Raw genomic sequence first — 23,386 nt, 5'->3', positions numbered from 1 at the left:
CCGGAACTCACTGATTCACCAAAGGAGGGTAGCACGGCGGCACATACCTGTGCCTCCGAGGTGGCCCGCGGCCTAGCGGCAATGTCCGAACCCCCAACCAGGAGGAGGATTTGTGCTTTTGGCAGTCTGGAAAAATTAACTCAGGTCTGAGAGAATGTAGGTCCCTGAGAGCATCCCTAGACCAGCATCTCTTTCATTCTTCTCTAGTTTATGTTCTTGTGGATTCGTGTTTCCAATAACCAATCTTTAAAGAAGTTTTAGTAGAATAACAGCCGTGCAAGGACATTTTTGTTCCGCCTCTTCTGTCTCCAAGGTACAATCATGGCTTTCTCCAAAGTCGTAGCCAGACCCAACAAGGCCCCCGGTCAGCTTGGCAGTGTGCAGCCCCACACACACCGACACTGGGACCCCGGAGGTATCATTTACCACCACTCCACAGAGAAGGATGCGAACAGTCTGTCAACTCTAAGCAACCAGCCCAAAAGCCAGAGCCGCAGGCCATGGCGGCCACAGGGAGGGGGCAGGCTGCAGCACAAAAGACTGCTTTCTGGGTCCACCAGGAGCGTTCCCTGGTGCCTCCTGGAGTACAAGCCCATTGGACCTGCAAATGTATCTGCATTCAAAGATGCGCAGTTAGATCTTAAAACACAGAAACCCCAGAGAAGGGGGAGGAATGGTCTGTGAGTTCTGTGAGGGTAAATGATTTGCTGCTGTCCTGTCTGCGGCCACACCTTAGAGGCACCAACTATCTGAGGAACGAAAGATGAAACCATGGGATGAACATCTGAGAAAAACGAGTATCTGCTCTGAGCAAAATCTGAGGATTTTGGAAAAAATGTTCCCCCCAAACGGCACCATTAGGACTGCCTCAACAGGAAGTAGTGTCTGGGGGCACCTGGGGGGCTTAATCAGTTGAGCAGCTGCCCTCAGCTCAGGTCATGATCCCAGGGTCCCAGGCCGGAGTCCCGCATTGGGCTCCCTGCTCAGCAGGGAACCTGTTTCTCCCTCTGCCTGCCACTCCCCTATTTGTGCTCCCCCATTTGTGCTTGCATTCTCTGTGACAAATAAAATCTTCAAACAAACAAACAAACAAACAAACAAAAAAGGTAGTGTTTGAAGGAAGTGATTTCAAGCCTTGGGAAAACCCTGAATGGTGGGCTTAGAACTAAAGCAGCCCCTCCAGTGGGGTGTGGCCAGCCCTCCTCTCCCTGGAGAAAAGGTGAAGAGCTACCTGCAATTAGGAGCCCCCCACAGCACAAAGTGCCCAGGCCCAAGGCCTGAGCACCCCCATCTCCGAACTGTGTTTATCCTCCTCGCCAAGCAAACCGTCTTCTCAGATAATGCACAGGCCAACTGTAGACTTGTGTGGCCTGATAAAATCGCCACTGATGCTGACTGACAGGGGGTCAAATCATGACATACTCCTGCCCAGATAAGCGGGAGTCTTAGGAGAATCAGAAGCCAGCTATTTCCCGCAATGCCAGGCAAACGCCGCACTCAGGCACCAGCTGTGGGATGATGTTCGGGACTCCGGCCAGGTGCCTGCCTACCCTCTCCCCAGCCCTCATTACAAAAGGCTAAAACCAGGCAGAAGAGTCATCACGGGGCTTCCAGCCTCAGAGACCTCAGCAGTAGGCAAAAGGTTGGGCGAACTGAACCCGGAGCATTCTTCCACACATCTCTGAGGACCCTTCACATCAGAAGTGCCACCAACATGTCAAAGCCCTAGTAGGACAGTGGCTAAGGAGTGTGTAACAACTCACCTGCTGAATCAACTAGCCTTGTTTAAAAAAAAAAAAAAGTCAAAGCCCTATTTCAGGAAAGAAAAGTGAACGGCAGCGGCAGGGCAGCAGAACTCTGACATGTGCCGAGGATATTAAGGCTTCAGGGAGCCATTTAAATGCGCAGACGGGGGCCCTAGAAGGTGGGCAGCCTCTTGGTACTTCCTGATCACTTTCAGTCCACAAATATGAAAACATCCATCAGATGTCAAAAGCTCCAAGTTTATGGGTCCTGCCCGATGACTCAAAGATGATTATGAGAGGTTTCTTAGAAGTCAGGGACATCTGAATTGACACATGAAAAATGAATAAAGATCCCCACGGGGAGAAAGAACAGAGGAAAGTGCTTCAAGCAAGGAGGAATAGCCTGTGCAAAGGCCCTGAGGTAGGAAGCCTGGCCCTTCCCTTAACTACAGCCTGGCTATGTTTGGTATCTAAGTTTCAGAGTTCACATGCCACCCTAACCATAAAAACACACAGCCAACATTCCAAAATTTCCTCAGTTTTTTTCTTTTCCCAACATACAAAGTTAACCACCTTCTCACCTTTCGCTGCCAACCACCTTTCCATTTCTGCAGTGGTTTCCTGGGTGCAGTAGCTTCTAATTCCTGAGCAGCTCACACGGGCCTACAATTTAGGACACACCCTAGCTTCCCAGCTGGACTGTGGTCACTCAGGCCGCCTGTCCGTGCCTCCAGAATAGGCCTGGACAGGGATGAGGGAGAATATGTTGCCTAACTAAAAGGAAAGAGAAAACCCAATGTGCTCTGGGCAGCAAGAGCCAGGAAGGAAGTAGGAAGTCATCCTGAGTGCAGGAAGTCCTTGCTCATCCCTAGATGAGACCAGACCAAAGCTGAGCAACAGACACTCAGTCCTGGGAAGGGAAAGATGATCTGGGGGCAGTGGGTGGAGGTGAGACCCTGCTCTGGCCCTGTACATGGTGTGCTGGGGACACACAAACACTTCTAACCAAAAAGCACTTGGTTCTCTGAGAAGCTCTGTCCTCACTCCCACTCCCCAGCAAAAACAGACTTCAGGAAGAAAATGAATCAAGTTTTACAAGCTTCCCTATTTACCCAGGACTACAAATCTATCAGTAGGGAAGCTTTTAAAATAAACTCTCTCCTAGCCATGTCATTTCCTTTCTTCTATTTGCTGATACACACACACACACACACACACACACACACACACACACACCCCACCTCTTTAACCCTGGCTATGGATCCTGAGTCTGAAAGAGGAATTCCAAATTCAGAACATACACCAAATCACCACTTGTAAACAATTCCTACTTTTTATTCAGGCTCTCTCATTTACTCATGTGTCTACACATTCCTGGTATAGCTCCCTAAGCAGGAATACTGTCCCCCACAGCACTGGCTACCTTTCAGCCTCTCGTTCTTTTATTCCAGAAATACTAAGGGCATTTTCTAAAGTACTCAGCATCCTCACCTCAAAACAGTACTGCAAGTTAAGTGCAGCCCGTTTTACAGATAAGGCCACTGAGGCTCAGTTAAGCAACTGGCACAGGTTACAGGATAAGTAAAAGCCCTACTGGGGATTAGAGCCCAGGCTGCTTCATCTTGTTCTCTGAACTCTGGTTCCCTAGCAACCATATATGTATCAAAATACAAATAGCAAAACTGCTTCCTTCAAAAAGAGACATCCTGCGGGCGCCTGGGTGGCTCAGTTAGTTAAGCGTCTGCCTTCAGCTCAGGCCATGATCCCAGCGTCTTAGGGTCAAGTTCTCCCTCTTCCTCTGCCCCTCCCGCCCCCACGTTGTATGCACTTTCTCTCACTCTCTCTCTCTCTCAGATACATAAGATCGTTAAAAAACAAATACATAAATAAATAAACATAAAAAAATTGTAAAAGACTCATTGTCGATCACCAGCTGCTTTAATGTTAAACTTGAGAACTAATGGCCACTTTAACTGGTGCTTCCAAAACGGATCATGGAAAACTCGGATGGCAAATAGTAGAGCCTGAGCTTCACTGTCAGCAGCACCATTCAGTGTGGTTCCCGGCGGCATGGTGAGGATGCCCAGTGGGCCATAAGGAAACAGTAGCCCCGCAGCCAGGGAACCCAGAGTTAGAGTCTCAACCCACCGTCCCTCACTACAGGAACCAGGCAAGAGCTGGCATGGGCTGGTTGCCTTCTGCAGCAGCCTCTGGACCTCGTCTATGGCTTGTGGCTCTCCAGATAAGATGACTTACGTGCAGAGCACCTTCAGCCTCCGGGGCTGACCACATGTGAGCTCCTGGGAGCTGAGTAGGAAGGTGGGGAGGTGGGATCCAGGTTATGCTGGGGTCTGGAAACAGCTCCAATTTCATCCCCCAGCTCCAAGACTGCTTACAACCCGTATCCCAGGGTTTGCAGGGGAGGCAATGAGATAGCATCCCCTAGAAAAACCAAATAGAGGGACTTGTTCCACTTTAAAATCAGCCTACTCCATTCATCCTCAACTCTCTGCTGGCTTTCTACATCCCTAGATCCACCAGCCGGCCCTGCCTTCCAACCCCATCTTCCTGCCATGCCCCTGTCCTCTCTGGCCTACGTGCCTAACAGAACCCCTGCCTGTCTGCCTGCCTGCGCGCAGCCCTGCTCCCACCCACCTGTCCACCCCTCCCACAACCCCACACCTGGGTACTTGCGTCCTAGGCCCTCCGCTCTCCTCAGCCATAGAGCAGAGCAGTAAGAACTTACACCTCGTCTGTCACTCTCACATGGCTGCCCCGTACATGAGAAAATACTTTCTAGAAAGTTAGATATGGCTCTTCACGTGTGCCGGTGTCTCCGAGTCCCACCACACTTCCCATACACAGCTGCTTGCTCACTGGACTCCGTCTCTTGTGGCCCACTGCTTCTGGGGCGTTGGTCAGAAAAGCCCCATGGGGTGAGAGATGAGGGGGGACCCTAAAAAGAATTCTAACTCAATGACTCAACTACTCGGAGCTCAGATCCAACTTCTCATTTAAAGCAAAAACAAAGCTGCCAAACTCCAGGCCATCCATCCTTCAAGGAAGGAAGGATTTCCAGCTAACCCATCCAATGAAATCCAATGTGGCCTCTTAAGTAAATTCTCCCTATTCTATGGCAGGGCCTTCTCGGATTATTTTCCTTCAAAAAAAGAAAAAGAAAAAAGAAAAAAAAAACAACCATAATTTATACACTGAGTGTCTTTACTTTCCAAACCATTCAGAATTAGGGAAAGGGGGGAAAAACACGTCTGTTTCTATTTGAAACTGTCAAAATTAGCATTCAGTAATTAAAAATCACACCCTTTCTCTTAATAACCTAACCAGCATGATACAATCAGGTTGTGCCAACTCTTTAATCTAATTGACTAATTACAGATTTTAATTTAGTCAGTTACTGAACAACTGTTGACAATTTGTTTTCATTAGGGACAGAACAGAATAAATATTTAGGCTTCCAGTCACAAAGACTCCTGTGATTGGTTCTCCACCGTGACCCCAACTTCCAAGGGGGCTCTGGCTCCGGCAACGCCCTGGGACACGGGTACACACCCGGCTCGCCAGCCACAGCTCAGGTGCAGCCCCACACACACCTGCCCCCAAGTCCCTCTTAAGGCAAAAGCTGGAAATGTGAGCGGCGGCCTACATTCCCAAAGTGCAGGCAATTCCCAAAATCACACACGTCACTCAAGAAGTGGCAAACACTTAAACGTTGTGAAGAAAAATAAATCCAACACTACATGTCACTGGCTTTTAAGCAACAAAATAAGTTAACAGTCAAAATAGGTTTACCGGCATTCATCTCACTGGGAAGCAAACTGTCACTGACATCTTTTTTTTTTTTTTTTAAAGATGCACATTTACAGGTTTCCTGGGAAATGATCCAGTTCTTTCAAAGTGCATTTTGACCCCCGAGGTCCCCCACTCTGAAAATCACCCAAAAGTCTGTGAGACTTTTAAATGGCTCGGAAGACTAGGAATGAGGGCCGGGGTGGTCAAATCATGACTCCTCTGTTTAATGACCTCATCACCAGTTAAGCCTCAGTTTCTCTGTCCAGAGAAGGGGATAAAAAAGCCTTTGCCCGGAAGAGAGCGACCGGGAATAAACGTCATGCCCACACACAAGGCCCGGCCCAGGGTGTGTGGCAAATGCAGGTCAGTCACCACTGTTCTAGAAATCACTTTTGTATCTCTCAAACAGCCCCATACAACACATCAGGAAAGTGAAACCCAAACAGAAGACGATGGTCAGTCGAAGGCTACTTACACAGCCAGTCAGTGGGGAAGTCTGGTTGTAATAGAGGATTTCTGCCCAGTGAACCATCCCTTCCCCTGGATGCCAGCTCAGAATAGTAGGGAAGGTGGGAGTTATTTGCAGGGGAGGGGCCAGGGGTCCAGGGAGCATCTTCTGGAGATGGGAACCTTCCACGCAGAGTCTTACAGCCCTTGGGCCACCCAACCCCTCCAGCTTTCTCCCTACAGAAAGGCTTTGAGCAGCCTGCCCTTCAAAGGATGACCCACCCAGGACAAACTGCATTCTGCCCCAGCTGACCCCGGGGGTGGCAAACATGAGGGCCTTCTCTCCTCAAAGCCCACCCCTGGCCATTCCAAAACAAGGCTAAAGGAGCCTCCCATACTGCTAGGATGGAAGCCACAGGTTCCCAGCCAGAGGATGCTAACCAGGTCTCTTGAAAACCCTCCTGGAGACTGAAGCATGGCTGGTGGGGTTTTTGTGTTTGTTTGGTTTTTTTTGGCTCAACAAAAATCCAGTCTACCTCAACTGAAATGGAACCAAAATTCCCATTGTGTTCTGTTGAGCAGAATTCTACCAACCTGGCATGCTCACATCAGCTCCCCTGAGCTGCTAAGCAGCTCTAATCAGCGACACCATAGTTCTCATTTTTCCTATTTCTTAGTTAAAATGATGACTCGATGCAAGCAATCTATTTGCAAATGAAATATGTTCAGGCATGGAGTCCACAGGAGGTGGCGAAGGATTAATAAAAGGTGGCCTTGTCAGTGAAGAGATGGGAAAAACTCTCCATGGGGGGTATGCAGACCCAAAGCAAGAGGTGGTCTTCCCAGGCGAGGTCACAGAAAAGCAGCCCAATAAGGAACCATCCGACCCACGGGCAGGGCTTCAGCTCACCCACCACCCTCATGACACACTCCCACCTACTCCTCCCAACGCTAGTACTAAACTACCCTGGCCTGGGCAGTGGGTCGTCAGTTAATTAGGCAGCAAAGACGTCAAATCTGGTACTAATTCCAGCATGGTATGGTAGTGAAAAGCACTTTCCCCATTAAGTCCACCTCCAACATGACCGAATCCCTCCAGTGCCTCCGTTTCCTTTTCTTTCCTTTTCTACAAAAAGAAAATGCAGACCAAATCTAACCCACTGGGCTGTTCTGAGGACAACAAGAGATAAAGCCTAAAAGGGCTCAGAACAGAGCCTGGCATACAGTTAGCGCTTCAACTTGTTCACCGTTCTCGACAGTTCTTCCTTCGTGAAACGGGAAGAAGATCCTGTCCCCTGTGTTGCCCCAACAGGACAAAAACTGAATAAGAACACTTTCTTCAAGGTCTTAGCACATAGCAAGTGCTCAATAAACACCAGTTTTCTTCGTCAGATGAGGGACTAGCTGTTACTACACCACAACGCCACAGTTTACTTATCCCTCAGCAAGAAACTACCACCTCAACTCCCAACGGCTCAGCCCTCATGGAAGGTTGCTCCCTCCAGCAGTGGAGGCCGGAGTCCGACACCATGATTTTCACCTCGTCTCTTCTCTTCAAGTTCCCTGGGACAGAGATGCTGCTAGCAAAATAATGCCAAAGAAAGTACGTGGCGACAGTCAACTAGATTTCAGTTCATTTTCTATAGCTTGGGGTCAGAATCGACTGATGCACTCTGGTGATCAAGTTTTCTGCAATTCCCTATCCCACGCATTAGCTCCTGACAGAAATTCACTGCGGTATTTAAAGTGGCAGTCATCACAACTAACTCAAATTGTATTGGCTTCCCCGATGCTGAAATGCTCTGCTGAAACCATCAATTGGCCAATTCGGAGATAACGTGGTGGCTGAAATTCCCTGTCATGCCGTAAAGAGACCCCCATCCCGCCCCCCATCTGTAGTGGCTCCCCAGCCCGGAGATCCGCGGTGAAACCTGCCACCGGAGCCGCGGGCCAGGGCGGCCTCGTGTAACACAAGCGGGCTCGCTGATCGGGAGCTGGCGGGCGGCGGGCGGCCGGCGCTGCCAAGAGGAAGGGCCTCCAGAGAGAGGATAACATTTGCTACTGGAAGCCTTCTAAAAGACAGCGAAAAAAGAACAGCAGCGTGCACACGCCCAACGCCAGGCCTGCCTACTGGGCCGTCTGCCCCCGCCCTCGGCACAGGCCACGGAGGGCCAAAGCCATAGGAAGCCCACGGCATCGCCCAAAGAAAGCTGAAAAATTCCTAGCTGTGGCACAGGCACAGGGGCCTGCCTCTTGAACAAAGGTTTTCCAGACTCAGTGGCAGCTGCGGGAATCAGGTGTCCATCTGACCACGGACAGGCTGTGTTACCGTCCCACTATGCCTCAGTTTCCCCATCTCTAAATTGAGAGAATGCTTCTCAACACACGTTCTATGATTTGATAGTCTGTTCACATTCCAGAAAGCCTTCTCAACAGGGGAACCACAGTTTACAAACCATTTTCACAGGCTCTCACAGGACACCCAAAATGCTTGAGGGGCAGGGAGGAAAAAAAAAAGAAAATCCAGGCCTTCCTTCACATCGTTTCGAATCACAGATGATCCAACGAAGGCTCAGAGAGGCCAAATGACTCACCCAAGGCCATCTGGAAGAACAAGCACTTGGACCTCTGGTCCTCCAAGTCCAAATTCCACAGACCGTCCGTGACACTGCTTCGGTCCCCTGCACCAACCAGCACAGAGCCAGCCCAGGCAGACACCTGGGACTAAGGGCCCACTGCGCTCCCACGCCGGTCTGCAAAGCCCCACTCTGCCTAACCCAAGAGCTCACAAAGCTGCATCGAGCATCCTGGGCGCGGGGGAGGCGTGCCACCCCACAGCCTGCTCTCTCAAATGGCCTTTTGTGACCGGGAGAGAAGGATCAGAGGAAAACCTCAGACAGGGGCCCCAGGGAGCAGCCGTGCTTCTTAAGGTCAGAGGACTGTGAAACAGAAGTGAAATGTCAGGCGCTTCCCCCAAACACACAAAGAACGGGAGACACAAAGCCTGCCTCGGGGGCTGTGCAAACAGCTGTCACCGAGAGGGGACAGAGAATTTGGGAGGCTGGGCGAACCTGGGTCAGACGGGATGCCCTGAGACCTGTTCTCGAGATTCTTGCCGTGGACAGAGGCTGAGCCCCACAGATGTTCAAACAACACCCTCCGCAGGGGGCCGGGGACCCCTCCTCGCCCGCAGACACCCAGGGCGGGAGGAGCCCCGTGGCCAGCCAGCAGGGACAAGCTGCAGCCTTCAAGTGGGAGCTACTGCTGGTTCAACACTCGGCAAGCACCTGCCGAGCACCTTTTACATGTTCTCTGCACGAAGAATACAGCAGCAAACGCCACAGGCGGCCACTGAGAAAACCATGAGGCACCGCGCGGGAGGCGAGAGGCCACGGTGAGGAAACGGCTCTCTCAAGAACCCGCAGCGGTGGGAATCGTTCCCTCCTTATTGGTCACCAAGCGGGGTCAGCAATCGCATGTCACTTGGCCTGTGGGTCCCAAGACTCAATCTCAGCCCTCTGTGGGCTAGTGGCTTTCAAAGTTTAGACGAAGATTCCCAAGAAGGCAAACCTGACTTCGCAAACTTCAGGACACGTGTGCATTCACAAGGCAATTTCAGAAAACAGGTTTCCCCAAATAATACTTATGCTTACTCCATGTGATAACAGAGGTTTCATTTTTTTGTGACTGCCAGTCGTGACCCACTAAGTTGATTTCCCAAGGCACTAATGGGTCACAACTCACAGTTTGCAAAACAAGGCGTTACCATGTGCCACTTGCCCGTCTCCATCAAAATGTGTATCTAACACACTTGATCCCTGGGCAATGATCACACCTTTCTTGCTTCTCGAGGCTCAGAGTCCAGCTCCCCAATCTAGGGATTTATTCAAGACTCTGCAATAGGCCCCAGGAGTGGGGGGTGGCACACAGGGGGTATAGATAAGCATTCCTGCCCTTCGAGAGCTTGCAATCTACAAGTTGGGAAGGGAAGAGATACAACCTTGATCCTAACCATTTTCCTTCTGGGCAAGTAGCAAGTGAACACAGACACAGAGTTCCTGGGGATAAAAGAAGAAGAAAGGAGGGGTGTTCCCATGGGGGTGGTCCTGGCAGGCCTGGCGGAGATCACCACATTCCAGGCTGGCATCTGCCCTACAGAAGGGCCAGAGGGCAGGTGAGGAGAAAGCCCCCATCTCAAGTGGGGTGGTACCAAGCAGGGACCACAGAAAGGGTCAGAGGGGGAGCAGGGGAAAGCTCCAGGTTCCTAGGTCAAGAGACGTGGACAGCAGAAGAGAAAACGGACGCCTGAATGAACTACCCAGTCCAGGTGCCGGCCAGGGTGCCCCTGGGTGTGTCTCATTTCATCCTCAGGAGCACCTGGGCTGGTCTGGAGGCTGTGTGTGTGACCCCACCCCCCAGCTGCTCAGGGGTACTTGGAAGACGGTGGATTCCAACCCAGGGATCCAGAGCGCTAATCAACAGGTGAGGCAGCCCATGACGGTTCAAGTCCACGGGCACACATCTCCCACACCAAGCCCACTCTGCTGCTGCCGCCCTTCTGACCACAAGAAAACCAGGGTCCCAGGTGTGGTCAAAGAACAGCACACGCTGGTGTGGTGCTTCTGCTGTGCTGGGCCCTATCAGAGAGGCAGGGTGCAGGGTGCATGAAGGCACCTCAGCTCATTTCATCCTCAGGACAACCTTACGAGGAGGCTATACTTCCTTCATCAACCCCATTTTCCACCTGAGGAAATAAAGAAACAGGCCAATTGATGTGCCTGAGCCTGCACAGCTTGGAGTGCAGCAAGGCAGAGGAAAGTGTCCTGGATCCCGATGGGGTCTACGGGTATGAGTCCTACTGGGGACCTCAGGTGAGGTCCCCCCTGCAGCTCAGCTGACCCACTTGTTAGATGACGAGGTGACGTCCAGTTCCATCACCTCCAACCCTGCTGTGGACAGATATATGCTAAATACATCTCTCGGTGGCCACAGGGTCTGGGACCCTTCACCTTCTCCCACCACCTGTCCTGACAGCATCCTGGTCCCTCGGAAGACAGAGATTGTCCCGCATGAGGGCTTTCAGAGCACTTATCCCATCCTGGGCTGCATATTTCTCTTCAGGGAGACAGTGAACGGAGCAGGCAGCCAGTCAGTGAACCAGACCAGCACCGCACACACCTCAGAGTCTCCTGCTCCTGGACTGGGAGCCGACTAACCTCCACCTCCCTCAGGCTGGGCCAGGAAGCCCAACCAGGAAGCAGCCCCCACACCAGCACCAGCTTCCCACAGACCCGCGACAGCGACCCTTCCCCAGCTCGCTCCTAAGGCTCCTTCTTGGGAATCCTAGCGCCATCAAAAAGTTGAGTGGAAAAAAAAAAAAAAAAAAGTTGAGTGAGACGGGAGGCGGGCAAGGGCAGTCTCCATATCAAACAGGGAACTCGACTTAGCGGCTTTCGACCCCATCCATCCCTGTCAGCATCTACACAGCACCTTACCGCACAACTAACCTCTGGCCGGCTTCCTTGCCTTTCTCTCAACCCCTCTGTGGCAGGATGAGCCAGGATGACCCTGTGCCTATTCCACCATGGAGAGAATGGACCTTGAGCAGCGGAGGCTCCCCCAGGAACAAGGGGTTGCTGTGGAGCCAAAATCTGAATCTTGATTTCTGCTGATGTCAAGTCGCAAGCCCCCTCTGGGTTTTTACCATTTCACCATGCGGGATAGGGACAGGACTTCTCTGCCCCACACAGATAAGGGGTGCAGACGTCTCCGGGGAGCACTTATCGGAGCAAGCTTGTGGCAGGACTGCCCGCTCTGCCCCTTGCAGGGGTGTGGGGAGGAGACAAGACAGCTGGTATGGAAGGGGGATGCCATGGCACATCAGAGGAGCGCAGGCACTTCCCATCCATGGGAAATTAAAGTGTTCACTTCCCTCAGGTCAGCTTGCCCTCCCAGAAAAAGATGCCATTGTCCCCATCGTATTAAAAGTTTTGGGGAGAAACTTTAGGGCTGCAGAGACCAAAAAAACAAACTCACCAGGCACAGAGAGACAGCCATTCTATGTAGGGGATACTTCTCAACTCTCATGACAACCATGCCAAGGGATCACCACTCCTCCAACCACACAGCAGGGAACCCAAAAGTCTGTCATCCTACCAGGAAATGACAGTGAGGGCTGGAACTTAGGTGTGCATCCCAGCCACCAGCCAGAGCCCAAACCCTTCAAAATCCAGAGGATTCAAGAGCCAAGAAAAAAAAGCAAAACACGGGAGAGAAGCATTTCTTAAGCCCATTCGCCAGGGCTCCAGAAAACCCCATTACCCTGGCGAATCAAAAACAAACAATCGTTATTGTCTATTTGCTGTAAGCTCCTAGCAACATGTATTAAAGAAGTTTATGTGAATCGTCTGATGCACTTGTGCCATGGTCAGAATTATTACCAAGCTAAAAAAGATTAATTTTTCTAAATACTCTAAACCCTAGACACTATTATAAAGGCTACAGCTACTGTAACATTTCTGTTATCTTGGCTGACAGGCCCTCAAGCACACACACCTCCCTTCCACTTCTCCCTCTTAAGACTTAAACACACACACACAGGCAGAAAAGTCAGGGGAAGGGGGCCAGGCAGGTCTGGCCTGAGGTCTCCACTAGAGCACCCGCTTCCCCTGGAAAATTAAGACAGCCTCAGGGACATTGCAGGGAGAGCTGGGTGTCTCTGGCTCCTCCCGCCCAGTGGCCCACAGAGCTAACTCTTGGTCCAAGTTTGCAAATGCTTAGCTAACAAAGATGGCATTATGCAGAGACGTGCACACGGCTGGTCTTGGAGTTCAAATGAAGTGACCACTGCCAAAAACTTTGTTTGGGTCCCCACCACTCTACCCGCCCCTGCCCCGGCCCCACCTCCTGCCTTGAAATAAAGGGCAAGGATTTGCAATTTGGGGTCTTGCCGCCACTTGAAACCCATTAAGGTGGCTGCACAGCCTGGGTGCTGGCAAAATGCAATTCCAGTTACTCATTTAGCGTTTAATTAGCTACCGATGGAAGAGTCTGGCAGCCTTTGGGGTGAGAGGAATGGCAGCAAATGGGGTAGGAGCCCGAAGAAAGGATGCAACACAAAGTCTAAGCTCCAAGGCGGATGGGGAAAGAAATAACTGTGTGTATGTTTTGTTTTTTTAATCTGCCACACAAGGGTGCCAAGGGTCAGAGCCAAAGGCAACTGCTACGAACTTGCCAGGACCTCTGGGCAGATGGCTAGGCTGGCTTATCTCTGGGGAGAGCACTCCCCAGCTCCTCAGAGGCGGGTCGTGGCCCTTCTCCTCCCATTCTGCCTGCACTGCTGTCCTCTCCCGCCCCTGCCCCCTGAAGGGTTCTGGCAGGCACGGACACTCCCCGCCTGGCAGGAACCCCAGCTCAGCACATCCAAGGAGAGCCCTCTCAAATATCACTTTGCTATTTCAAACCCACCAAGGACGCTGGACCCCTGCCACAGAGCCACAAATACCTCAGCTCACGTCCACGCCTAGGCTTCTGGGGCACTTGCCTAATCCCCCCTGGCAGCCTGGAGACACAGGCTCACAGCTGGGGGCACCGGGAAGGGGAGCCAGGCCCTCCTTGTCAGGGGCTCACAACGACGGCAGAGCACAAAGGGACCTCAGGTCTCAGAGCGGAGAAACTGAGGCTCCACGCTCGTCAAGGTCATGGGATTCCATGTCTAGTATCCACCCCAAGTTCTTCCCTGGGAATCACAGAGGGGCCAGGGTCAGGGGCAGCAGTCTACACACCTTCCGAAATAGGTACAAAGTCTCCTTTGTGGGGACAAGGGTATTTTCTGGAAGGAAAGGCCAGAGCTTTTGTCACATTTTCCCAGCCAAGAGAGCCACTGTACCAGAACAAACTCCCTTCCCGAGCTCCCGTTCCCCCTCTGCCAGTGATTCCGCAGTTCACCTCTCAGGGGCTTACAGACTAACTCGCTGCCGAATGCATTTCCTCAGTGACTATACATGGGCACACTTGGGGTCAAATGCCAGCACCTCCCCTCCATTCAGCAGGAATTCTGTTCACAAATGAGGGCTGTCAAAAGTTGAGAGGAAGAACCTGAAAGATCCATATTTGGTCCCAGCTCTGCACCCGCCCCACCCCCGCCCCTGCTACATGCCCCTGCACAGACTATCTGAACTCCAGGCCTCGGTTTCCTCATCTGCGAAATGGGGCTGAAACTCAAGAATAACCCCTGACCAATAAAGCCACCATGAGGCCCAACTACAAGCCTGCCCTGAAAGGCTTTATAACGACTGCCGTTACATAAGCCTGCCGTTACATAAGCCGTGCAAGGGGCCCCCACGGCTCTCCAGCGCCTCCAGTTCAGAGGCCGCACCGCCAGGGTGCACCTACTCCACTCATTTCTCCACCAAGAAGAAAACAGATATTTAGCTACCACACAAGGGAAAGGGCCGCTGGCAGCCAAGAAGGCACCGAAAATACTTCTTTCTACCAGCCACATGGGCCAGGGGGGAAAAGCAAGCCGAGAAGTTGGCCTGAGGTGAGAGACACAGGTGGAACAGGTGTCCACCCCACAAAAGGCCAGGCCCCAGACAACAGGGTCTAAGAGAACCCAGCAGTACCCCAAGGCCTTTTACTAATACCCTGAGGAGCGCCGCTCTGGTGAGAGTAGAAGAGCCCCCCAAAACCACAGCAGGGTCACCATGAGCCTCCTCCCAGGGCCTTAGGGCTCTTCTGACTTAGGATAAACTGAATTCTCAGAAGTCTATTCTCGTACTAAATGCCCAAACACCCCACGCTACACGTGGTCAACATCAGGGCTTACAAATAACGTTCCAGGTGTTTGGAGGCTGGGGGGAGGGCGAGAGAGACTCAAATGAAAACTCAGCAATTCAAAGAAAATTTAAGCCCCCTCCCTCACTGAGTCACCTGGTTCATTCCAGGCCCTACAGCCTGGCTTTGCCCTGAGAGGAACCTTTACACCTGAACCCTGACCCCGCTGTCAAGAAGGGGAGACAATTTGTCAGGAACACAAAATCTTTTCCCTTGGAGAGCGGAGACCAGGATCTTCCCAGTTGAGGTCCTTTCCCAAGACTGTTCCAGCCCCACAGCAGCAACCGGGGAACACCTCCCCGACCCCTGCCCTGCAGTAACTTGATACGAACTACCCCCACACCAAGGTATGGGTGGCACCTGGGCTGTGAAGACTCACCCACAAACCAGAAGAATCTTTGACTCACCTCAGCAGCAGAGGAAAGGCCAGTTACTACCCACTCTTACCAACAGGATGTAAGGTAATTAGTTAACCAGCGTTAGAACGCCGCGCTCAAGACCACCCAGCAAAAGTGAAAGCACCGAAGGAACATCTTCCAACACGCCAACGGCCGTTCTAGGCCAGGCTCGTCAGTGAGCCCAAATGACCTATTTTTCCTTACCTGTAGGCCCTTAACCCCTTCATTCAATGAGCACGCAACACCTACTGTGTGCAAGGTACTGTGGGAGCTACAGAGACGGACAGCTCTGTAGACAGATGAACAGCCTCTGGCAGGGAAAAAATTAGTAAGCTGAGGTTGGAAAGACAAGCCTAGAAGAGAAAGTAGTGGGAACAGGTGCGAATGAATGACACCCGCCATGGACCAGCGCGGCTGAGCCTCAGCAGTCAGGGACTCTGGAGTCACTGACGGACTGTGTTTGGATACTCATTCTACCCCTTAGCTGCAGATTCACCTCTCTGGGCCTCAGCTTCCTCATCTGCAAAATGGAGTTAACAACCCCTCTCTCACCAGGCCACTGGCAGCTGGAAACGAGACTAAACCAAAGTGGTCAGCACAGGGGCCCAGTACGTGGAGAGCCGCCAATGAAGGTTCTGTGTACACAGACAGATGGTCTCCACAGACAATGAGGTGAGGGGATCAGAGTGTGCTGGAAACTATCACAGAAGTCCACAAAGAAGTTAAGAGATGGATATGATTTGAATGGATAAGAGAGGCATGCATTCCAGACAAGAGGAAGGGAGACTGGAAAGAGACAACAGCAACAATTCTAGCAAGAAGGAATGAGGGCTAACTAGATGGTAGCCGTGGGAATGCAGAGAAGACATGAAGATCTGAGAAGGCCAAAGAAAAGAGACAGTTCCTTTTCTTAATTGTCTTAAATTTCTCTTAATTTACCAGTTGGTCCTCTGTCACCCCGGCAATCCAATGTCACCCCGTAACTCCTCCACCATACAGATGTTCCCTCCCTGTCGCCATTCATTACTCCATCCCTCCCCCAACCCGACCTCACTCTCAGGCCAATGACACCAAGCGGATTCCAATCTAGGAAAAGGGTTTTATCCCCCGAATCTGTGAATCCTGGGCCTCAATCAGTGGGACTTCAACGCTTAGTAGCATCTTCTACACATCTATGCCGATTTCAACTCGCCACGTAATTCTGCCACCATTCCTTAATAAATTATGGAAAGCAAACCCATGTGAGCTTTCACTGCCACCCGTATTGTTTCAAGATGCAGACCAAACCACAAATTGCCACCACCTTACATCATTTGCAGCAAACTTAGTTAAAAATTATTAACTTCTCCGACGGCTTGCAAAAGATAGCAAAGACATCCTCTATCAAGAGATTTCCCTGTAATAGGCATGTCCACCTATCCCCCACGACTCTAAAACAAAACCATTGCACAGCAAAGACTGGCCACACAGGAATGCACTCTCCAACCGTTTTTTGTTTTTTTTTTTAAAGGAAGATTTTTTTTTTTTTACCAGGTAGGAAGGTCAAATTCACCAACTATTTTTATATGCTTAATGTTCCTTCTGGACTCCTCCCCCAACCTCCAGCTCAGGAAACCCTACGATCATCACCACGGATTTTCCCAGAAGAACCACATCACAAGGGAACCAGTCACCTCACCTTTTACTACTAAAAGTTTATCAGACCGTAAGTACCACGCGCCAGCTTCTCTTTCTCAGCCCTGGAGAGGGCACAAGAACAGGTCCACTTCCTCAGCGGTCCAGTCCAAGGGCATTAACTTTTCAGTCATAACAAGACTTCACCCCGTTGAGTAGTCTCAAAACCAGTGAGCTTCCTGCGGAGCGGCTAACTCCTTCTACTACAGGATCAATTGTCACCATAAAGACATTCATGGTAATGGCCCTTGTGAAAATCAACCAGATGGGTTCTGGTGTCCTAGGCCAGTTTCTGGTGTTCTAGGTGTGTCCCCCCTCTGCACACAGGGGACACACGTGGCCTGGCCAAGTGGGTGGGCCCTGACAACATTCAAGAAACCAGCTTCCATGCCCTAGAACTTGGAGACCATTCCTACCCCTCATGAAAAAGTGCAAGACCAAATAAACCACCTCTTGTGTGCATGTGCACACACACACTCACACTTACACACACATACACACACACACACCCATCTACAAGGCCAACGGGAGATGAAGCCTGGAAGGACGCTGAGAAGAACTGCAGATGCTTCCCCTTCCATCTCCCACCTCCCCCAGATCGTGTTTCATCTGATCATAAATTCTGACTCCAACCCATGTTTGGAGTCTAATTTTTTTTTTTTTGGAGGGGGACTGCCATGGGAGATGGATATGCGACAGACGTTGTTCTTATAAGCATTTCATAAATCTTAAGAAACTCATCCAGGTAGAGGATGAATGATAGGGTAGCAAGTCCTATGATGTGATGAAATTAACTATTTTCACAAGAACATTTTGGACCAGCCAAGGACTTCAAAGTACACATGGTCTCAGTGTGCACAACCTGAGCCCTCCAACAAACACACACGCGCACATACACACACTTGCACACACACACCTCAAAACACAATTTTGAAGACTGCTCCTGGGAAGTAAGGAAGGAGTCCATTTCACCAAACTCTCACTCAACCACCCCTTCAGATCTGAAACACAAGTTTCGTATTTGTGGCGGTGGCGACGGCAAGTTTTTTAATTAAACCAAAACCAAGGAGACTCAGTCCCTTCCCAACTAGCTAACTGTCCGCTCTTAACATCAGCCTCTTACAGCTGAGCCCTAACACCACCATTTTATCCTCCAGATAGGTATCTATATTCTTTTGCATAATTACCACATTACAAAACACCATTCCCCAAGTTAAAACCAGGCAAGGGCAGCAGGGAGGTGAGCAGAACAAAAAGGCCAGGAGAAAACAAAGACCACTGCCAAATGGCTGTGTATTTGCTTCTGGTACTAAAGAAGTTAGAGCTATCCAACCCCGTAATTATTGCCAGGATTAAAAATTTGTTACTCACGTAATCATGAAAGGCTTTTGCTTCACTCGAATGTTCACAAGTGTCTCGCCTTTCAGGAGCTGCACAGTAAAGGTCCCAGAACACGCTGCAAGTTGAAAAATAAAATAAGATCGGGTTACTAATTATCACTCGTGTACCCGCGACAAGTGCACAACGTATGGGGCTAACAGCACGGGGTCTCCCAAAGGCTCTAATCCCACATTTCCAGCCTTTAAACTCGAGCTTGAAAATACAACGGACCAATGTCTTCTGGCAAGCCAGACCTTTGCCCTAAGAGTATTAGTTCTTGGCCATGAGGCACCTACTGTGCGCTAGATGCCTCCCACCTGTGACCTTGCTTATACTCCCGTGACCTTGCTTGTACTACCGTGGTGCTTTAAGGGAGGAGACTAACCCTACTTTATTCAAGAGGCAACTGAAGCTTGGATGGATTAGTACAACCCATTCATGGGGGTCCAGATAGGACAGGCAGGAATCTGGTAAGAATCCAGGCCTCCTTCATCTGTGCTCCTTTCACCACCATCCCCCCAACCAAAATGGCTACATTTCACAAAAAGGTTAAACTGTCAAAGTCAGGACTATGATTCATAGGCAGAGCAATCTGGGTGACTAGCAATAAAGGAAACCTACAGGTTCTTAATCCCAGAGCCCAGAGCCCACACCCCCACCCCTCCCATCTCACCCCTCAGTCCCATCCAGGCCCTCCCCAAAGGAATTCTTATGGAAGAACCATCCCCCCCACACACCTAAAGAATGCATATCAATTAGCCAAAGGAGAGGCGGTTGACAACCCAGTATCTTGTCCTTTCATGTTGAAATAGCCCTCCTCAGAGAGGCACCTGTCCACCTATCCCGCAAAGGGGGGTGGGGGTAGGGGGCAGGGCTAGATATCTCTGCCTCATCCCTACCTCCAAGATTTGGTATAGGCACTCTAACACTTTGTATTACATGAGAACAGACCCACAAGTCATCTGTCAGCCAGTAAAAGCTTACACAAACATGGGGTAGTCACTGGTGTTAATACGGGGCCTGAGAAACCCTCTCCGGGTCAGGAGCCCAAGGCCTAGGGCTGGGAAGCACTCGAAGGAAACGGGCACCTGGGCATAAGTCTGACTCCCAGTCTAGAGCTCCTGTCCCTATCAGCAACAGCCGACTCAGCTGATCATCAGACAAGCCATCTCGTTCAAGGTGTCCAAATTCCGGGGCCTGATCAACTCCGAATCAGCGCCTAGGCTTCCTCCCACCTCGAGAGTCTCAGCTGTCATTTGCTCAGTGTCGAATGGCACGGAAGCAACTTCTAACAAGACCACAGACAGAGCCGCTCAGAGCCACCACTGCTCAGGTCCAGCACAACAGACTCTCCCCGTTCCTGGGCCTGAGACAAGGCTGGAGAAGATTGGGGCGGGGGTTGGGGGGGGGCACTTACGGACACAACAAGAAAATCAGAAGAACAAGAAAATCGGAGGCTCCTAGTAGCTGCAGACAGAGTCTCGAAAACATTCCTTTCTGTCCCCTGAAGCTGCACACATTGGATTAACTTCTTCACACACTAAAGATTTCAAACACTACAAACTTGCTGGCCCCCTTCTCAGTAACTTTTACTCCTAAACCTGAGCTTCTGCAAAAATCCGTGATGGTCAGACGCACCCACACCCGCTCACATACTGCTCTCCAAAACCACCCCAGAAAACCCATCACCCATTCCTACAGGTAGAATCCTCAGGCCCCAGCACCGCAGTTCCAAGTTTGGCAGAAATAATTAAAAACTCATTTTCTCTGTGCAAGTTAGAACAGACACTTCATCCCTCCCGTATTTCAAAGAGACTCGGAACGGTAACCTGAACTGGTGGTCAGGTAAAAACGCACAGCTAAGATCCCAAGACGTGGCACTCCGATCCTTCTGAACTCCACCAAAATATCAAAAGCCATTCTGCTTTCTTGTCCTTTTCAAAAGGACGCCAGAGACTCCACCAATCGGTCCTGCGAAACAGCCAGGTCTTATACTCACAGCGACTCATTCCTGCTGACCCTAAGCCCCTGTTCTTACGCAAATCTACAAGAAGAGAGCAAACCTACAAGGAGAGACCCGGACCTACAGAGGTCCCACCCCAGAAGGACCCAGATAAAGGAGGGAAAGGGTCACAAATAAGGGAGAGCCACCAACTACCAACTACCGACTACAAGCACTCTGTGAGGTCAACACCAACCAGTTAAGGTTCTTGGTAAAATGAAACTTTGTGGTTTTAGGGATGCTGGGGGTTGGGGGGAGGGCCCACAGAGGAGAGGAAAGTCCAGTCAGTCTGAATCAGTATCTTTAAAGGAAGTGGCAGCCCCTTCTTGCTTTTTTTCTCAGGGTGCCTGGGAAAGGCCCCAGTAGAGCTGCTCTCTAAAGGTTTGGAGCTCACAGAAGAAAAAGGAAGGGACAGACCAGCTGTAAAACAGACCTGGTATCCTCCCCACCCTACCCCACCCCCACTCCCTCTAATTAAAGCAGCATGCAGAATTGACAAAAATCCTTCAAGGTTTTTTCAAGACCCTGCCTGGTGCCCCGAAGAGAGATAGGAAAGTAAAGGAGTTCCTATATAAACACTAGACATGATTTAGGAGCTTCTCAATAGGAGGGGAATGAGAAGCAAAAACTTCAGGAACCAGCCTCTGCTGTCCTTTCCTCCTTCACCAGCCCTGGTCTGAGTGTCCAGAAGCACCCTGGTCTGTGCCAAGCCCAAAAGCTAAGGCGTGGGCTTCTGCTCCAGGCTGCCTGTCTTTGTTCACCCAGACCCAGGTCTCAGAACAAAACAAACACACACGCAAAACTATCACATAAACTTACCACCACCACGAGTGCAAAAACCCAGGCGGTTCTCCCAACGTGATGTTTTTTTCCCATCGAATCTGGAAAGCAGAGAGCAGAGACTGCTTAGAGGAGCAGAGAGGAAGGGTGGTCTGGGGGCTTCCGGGAGCCAAAAGGCTGTGAAGACCAACTAACAATAAATGCCAAAAGGTGATAAAAATTCAAAATGGTGGCCACAGTGGCTGCTCCTGAAAACAAAGGCTCTAAGAATAGTGGGGAAGAGGGGGTGTCAAGAAATTGGGTGATGGGGGTTGGGGGGGGAGTTCCACTCACCTCCGACAAGAAGGTCTGTGCAGATTTCTGTGCTCCTACGTGCAGTAAATATTCGTAGACGTATAAAGCTAACCTGGAAAGTGGGCAAGGGACACAGAAAGAGAGGGAAAGCGTCAGATCACACGGGGCGCTCCCTTCTGGACCTTGCCAGCCGGCTTCCAGCCCTGTCTGCGCTGTCCCATTGTGGCCCCAACCAGAGGTGAGCACCTAGCTCGGCCCTGTCTCGGGGCCGCGGGTGGAAGCAGTCAGGGGGTGGGTACCAGGGGACGCGCTGCCTCAAGCCGTGAGGGCTAAAGAGCAGCCCCCAAACTTGAACTTCCAACTGGCATCGGGGCCAAATCCACCTAGGTCTCTCAAACTCTGTAAGCCTCCCGACCCCAGAGCCTCCCTCCTTTTCCCGACCCACTCACTGCCACCCTCTCTCCAGCTTTGAGGGTCCGGGAAGACTCAGTCCTGGACTCCGGGGTACTCAGCGCGCTCTGGAGAGGGCAGCAAAGCGCCACCCTCATCAGCTCCCCCCCAAGCAACTGTCCCCCAAGCCCAGGGCCAAGCCGGCGCCGCCGTCCCTGACCAGCGCGGCGCCCCGGAGGGCGCGGGGCGCAGGGCGGGCGGCGAGGCCGAGGGGCAGGCAAGGGAGAGCGCTCCCCGCCGAACAAAGCCCCCGGCACGCACTCCTCACGCCGCGGGCGGACAAAAGGAGCCTTCGGGGCTGCGGGAGCCACGCGCCCCCTGCCCGCGCCTGCGGGGCAAAGTGCGGCCGCCGCGGCGGGCGCCCAGGATCACGCTCCGGACCTCGCCCACCCCTCTCCGCGGGGCCCCCGTGCCCGGCACGCCCCGTGGCCACCAGGTGCCCCCTCCGCCGGCGGCGCCCCCCGACGCCCCGGCCTCCGCCGCCTCCCAACAATGGGCTCTCCCACGCCGCCCGCCGCGGCCTCGGGGAAGGGGCCAGGCAGGCGGCGCCGGGCCCCGGCGCAGCAGCCCCCGCCCGCCCACCTGCCTCCCACCGCCCTCCCGCAGCCTGGCGACGGCGCGGCCGCCACTTGGAAAATAGGGCTTACTTTTCCCGAGCCTGCCCGTCCGAGGGCACCGCCGAGCCTTTGCCTTTGGCAAACATGGTTTGCGGAGAAGAGGGCGCCGAGCCTCGCCGCCGCCGCCGCCGCCGCCGCCGCTACCGCTCCGGCTTGCTCCCGAGCAGCCCCCTAGCTCCCGGCCCCCTCCCCGGCCTCGCTCGCTCGCCCGCTCGCGCTCCTCGCCGCGCTCCCCTCCCTCCCCCCCAGGCGCTGGCTCCGCGCTCTTTCCAGCTGTCAAAGCGTCAGCCCCGGCCGCGGCCCCATCGCCCTGGAACTCCTCCCGCGCCGGCTCGGCCTGGGGTGCCGCTGCCGCCGCCGCTCGCCCGCCGGCCCGGCCGCCCGCTGGCTCGCTCGCGCGCCCGCCCGCCCGGCTCCGCCTGCGCCGCCCTCTGCGCCTCCGGCACCGCTGCCGCCGCCGCTGCCGCTGGTCTACTTGGAGCTCAACCGAACGTGGCTACCCGGGCGAGGAAGCGAGGCGGGCGTCAACGTCCCGCGATTGATGGTGGCTTCGGCCAATCGGCGCGCGGGGGCGGGGCCCGGCGGCCGGGGAGGGACGCCCTGTCAGCGCCCGGCCGCGGCAGTCCCCGCTGTGGCCGCCTCCACCGAGCCGCTGCCCCTGCTCCTGCGGCTGAGCCGGGGGTGCCCGGGGGCGCGCGCCTCTCTTTTCTGTGGCTATGGGGAGGGGACTCAAATCGGGCCGGAGGAGCTCTCGTCTCCTGGCCCCGGCGACGAGGGGGTTTGCCCGGCACTCTCAGCGGTGGGGAACATTGGGGGGCGGGGGGCGCTGCGGCAGCGTCGGAGGGGAGGGGGCGCGGACCCCTAAGCGGAGCGCCACCGGCTCCCTCCCGCCACGTCCCTCTCCCTTATCTGCCCCTCGCCTCCTTTCCACCACCCCCCCTGCCCGGCCCGCGC

At 52.7% G+C, this 23,386-nt stretch overlaps 1 protein-coding gene across 4 annotated transcripts in view; it reads right to left on the bottom strand.

The window, feature by feature from the left end:
* Nucleotides 1–22,871, bottom strand: part of SSBP3 (single stranded DNA binding protein 3) — a 160,822-nt gene extending 137,951 nt beyond the window's left edge. Inside the window, exons 1-4 of one of the 4 annotated variants that reach the window (XM_046021880.1) lie at nucleotides 22,463–22,871; nucleotides 21,405–21,477; nucleotides 21,111–21,172; nucleotides 18,281–18,365 (exon numbers count right to left, since the gene is read on the bottom strand). In XM_046021880.1, the coding sequence (XP_045877836.1) occupies nucleotides 18,281–18,365; nucleotides 21,111–21,172; nucleotides 21,405–21,477; nucleotides 22,463–22,518 (276 nt within the window). In that variant the 5' untranslated portion in view covers nucleotides 22,519–22,871. The remainder of the gene's footprint in view (nucleotides 1–18,280; nucleotides 18,366–21,110; nucleotides 21,173–21,404; nucleotides 21,478–22,462) is intronic. The other 3 variants (XM_046021894.1, XM_046021887.1, XM_046021902.1) reach the window with 3 other exon arrangements.
* Between the last annotated feature and the right edge of the window lie 515 nt (nucleotides 22,872–23,386).

Source organism: Meles meles, chromosome 1, assembly GCF_922984935.1.
Source record: "Meles meles chromosome 1, mMelMel3.1 paternal haplotype, whole genome shotgun sequence".
NCBI lineage: Eukaryota > Metazoa > Chordata > Mammalia > Carnivora > Mustelidae > Meles > Meles meles.
This window is presented reverse-complemented; position numbering and strand designations above follow the sequence as displayed.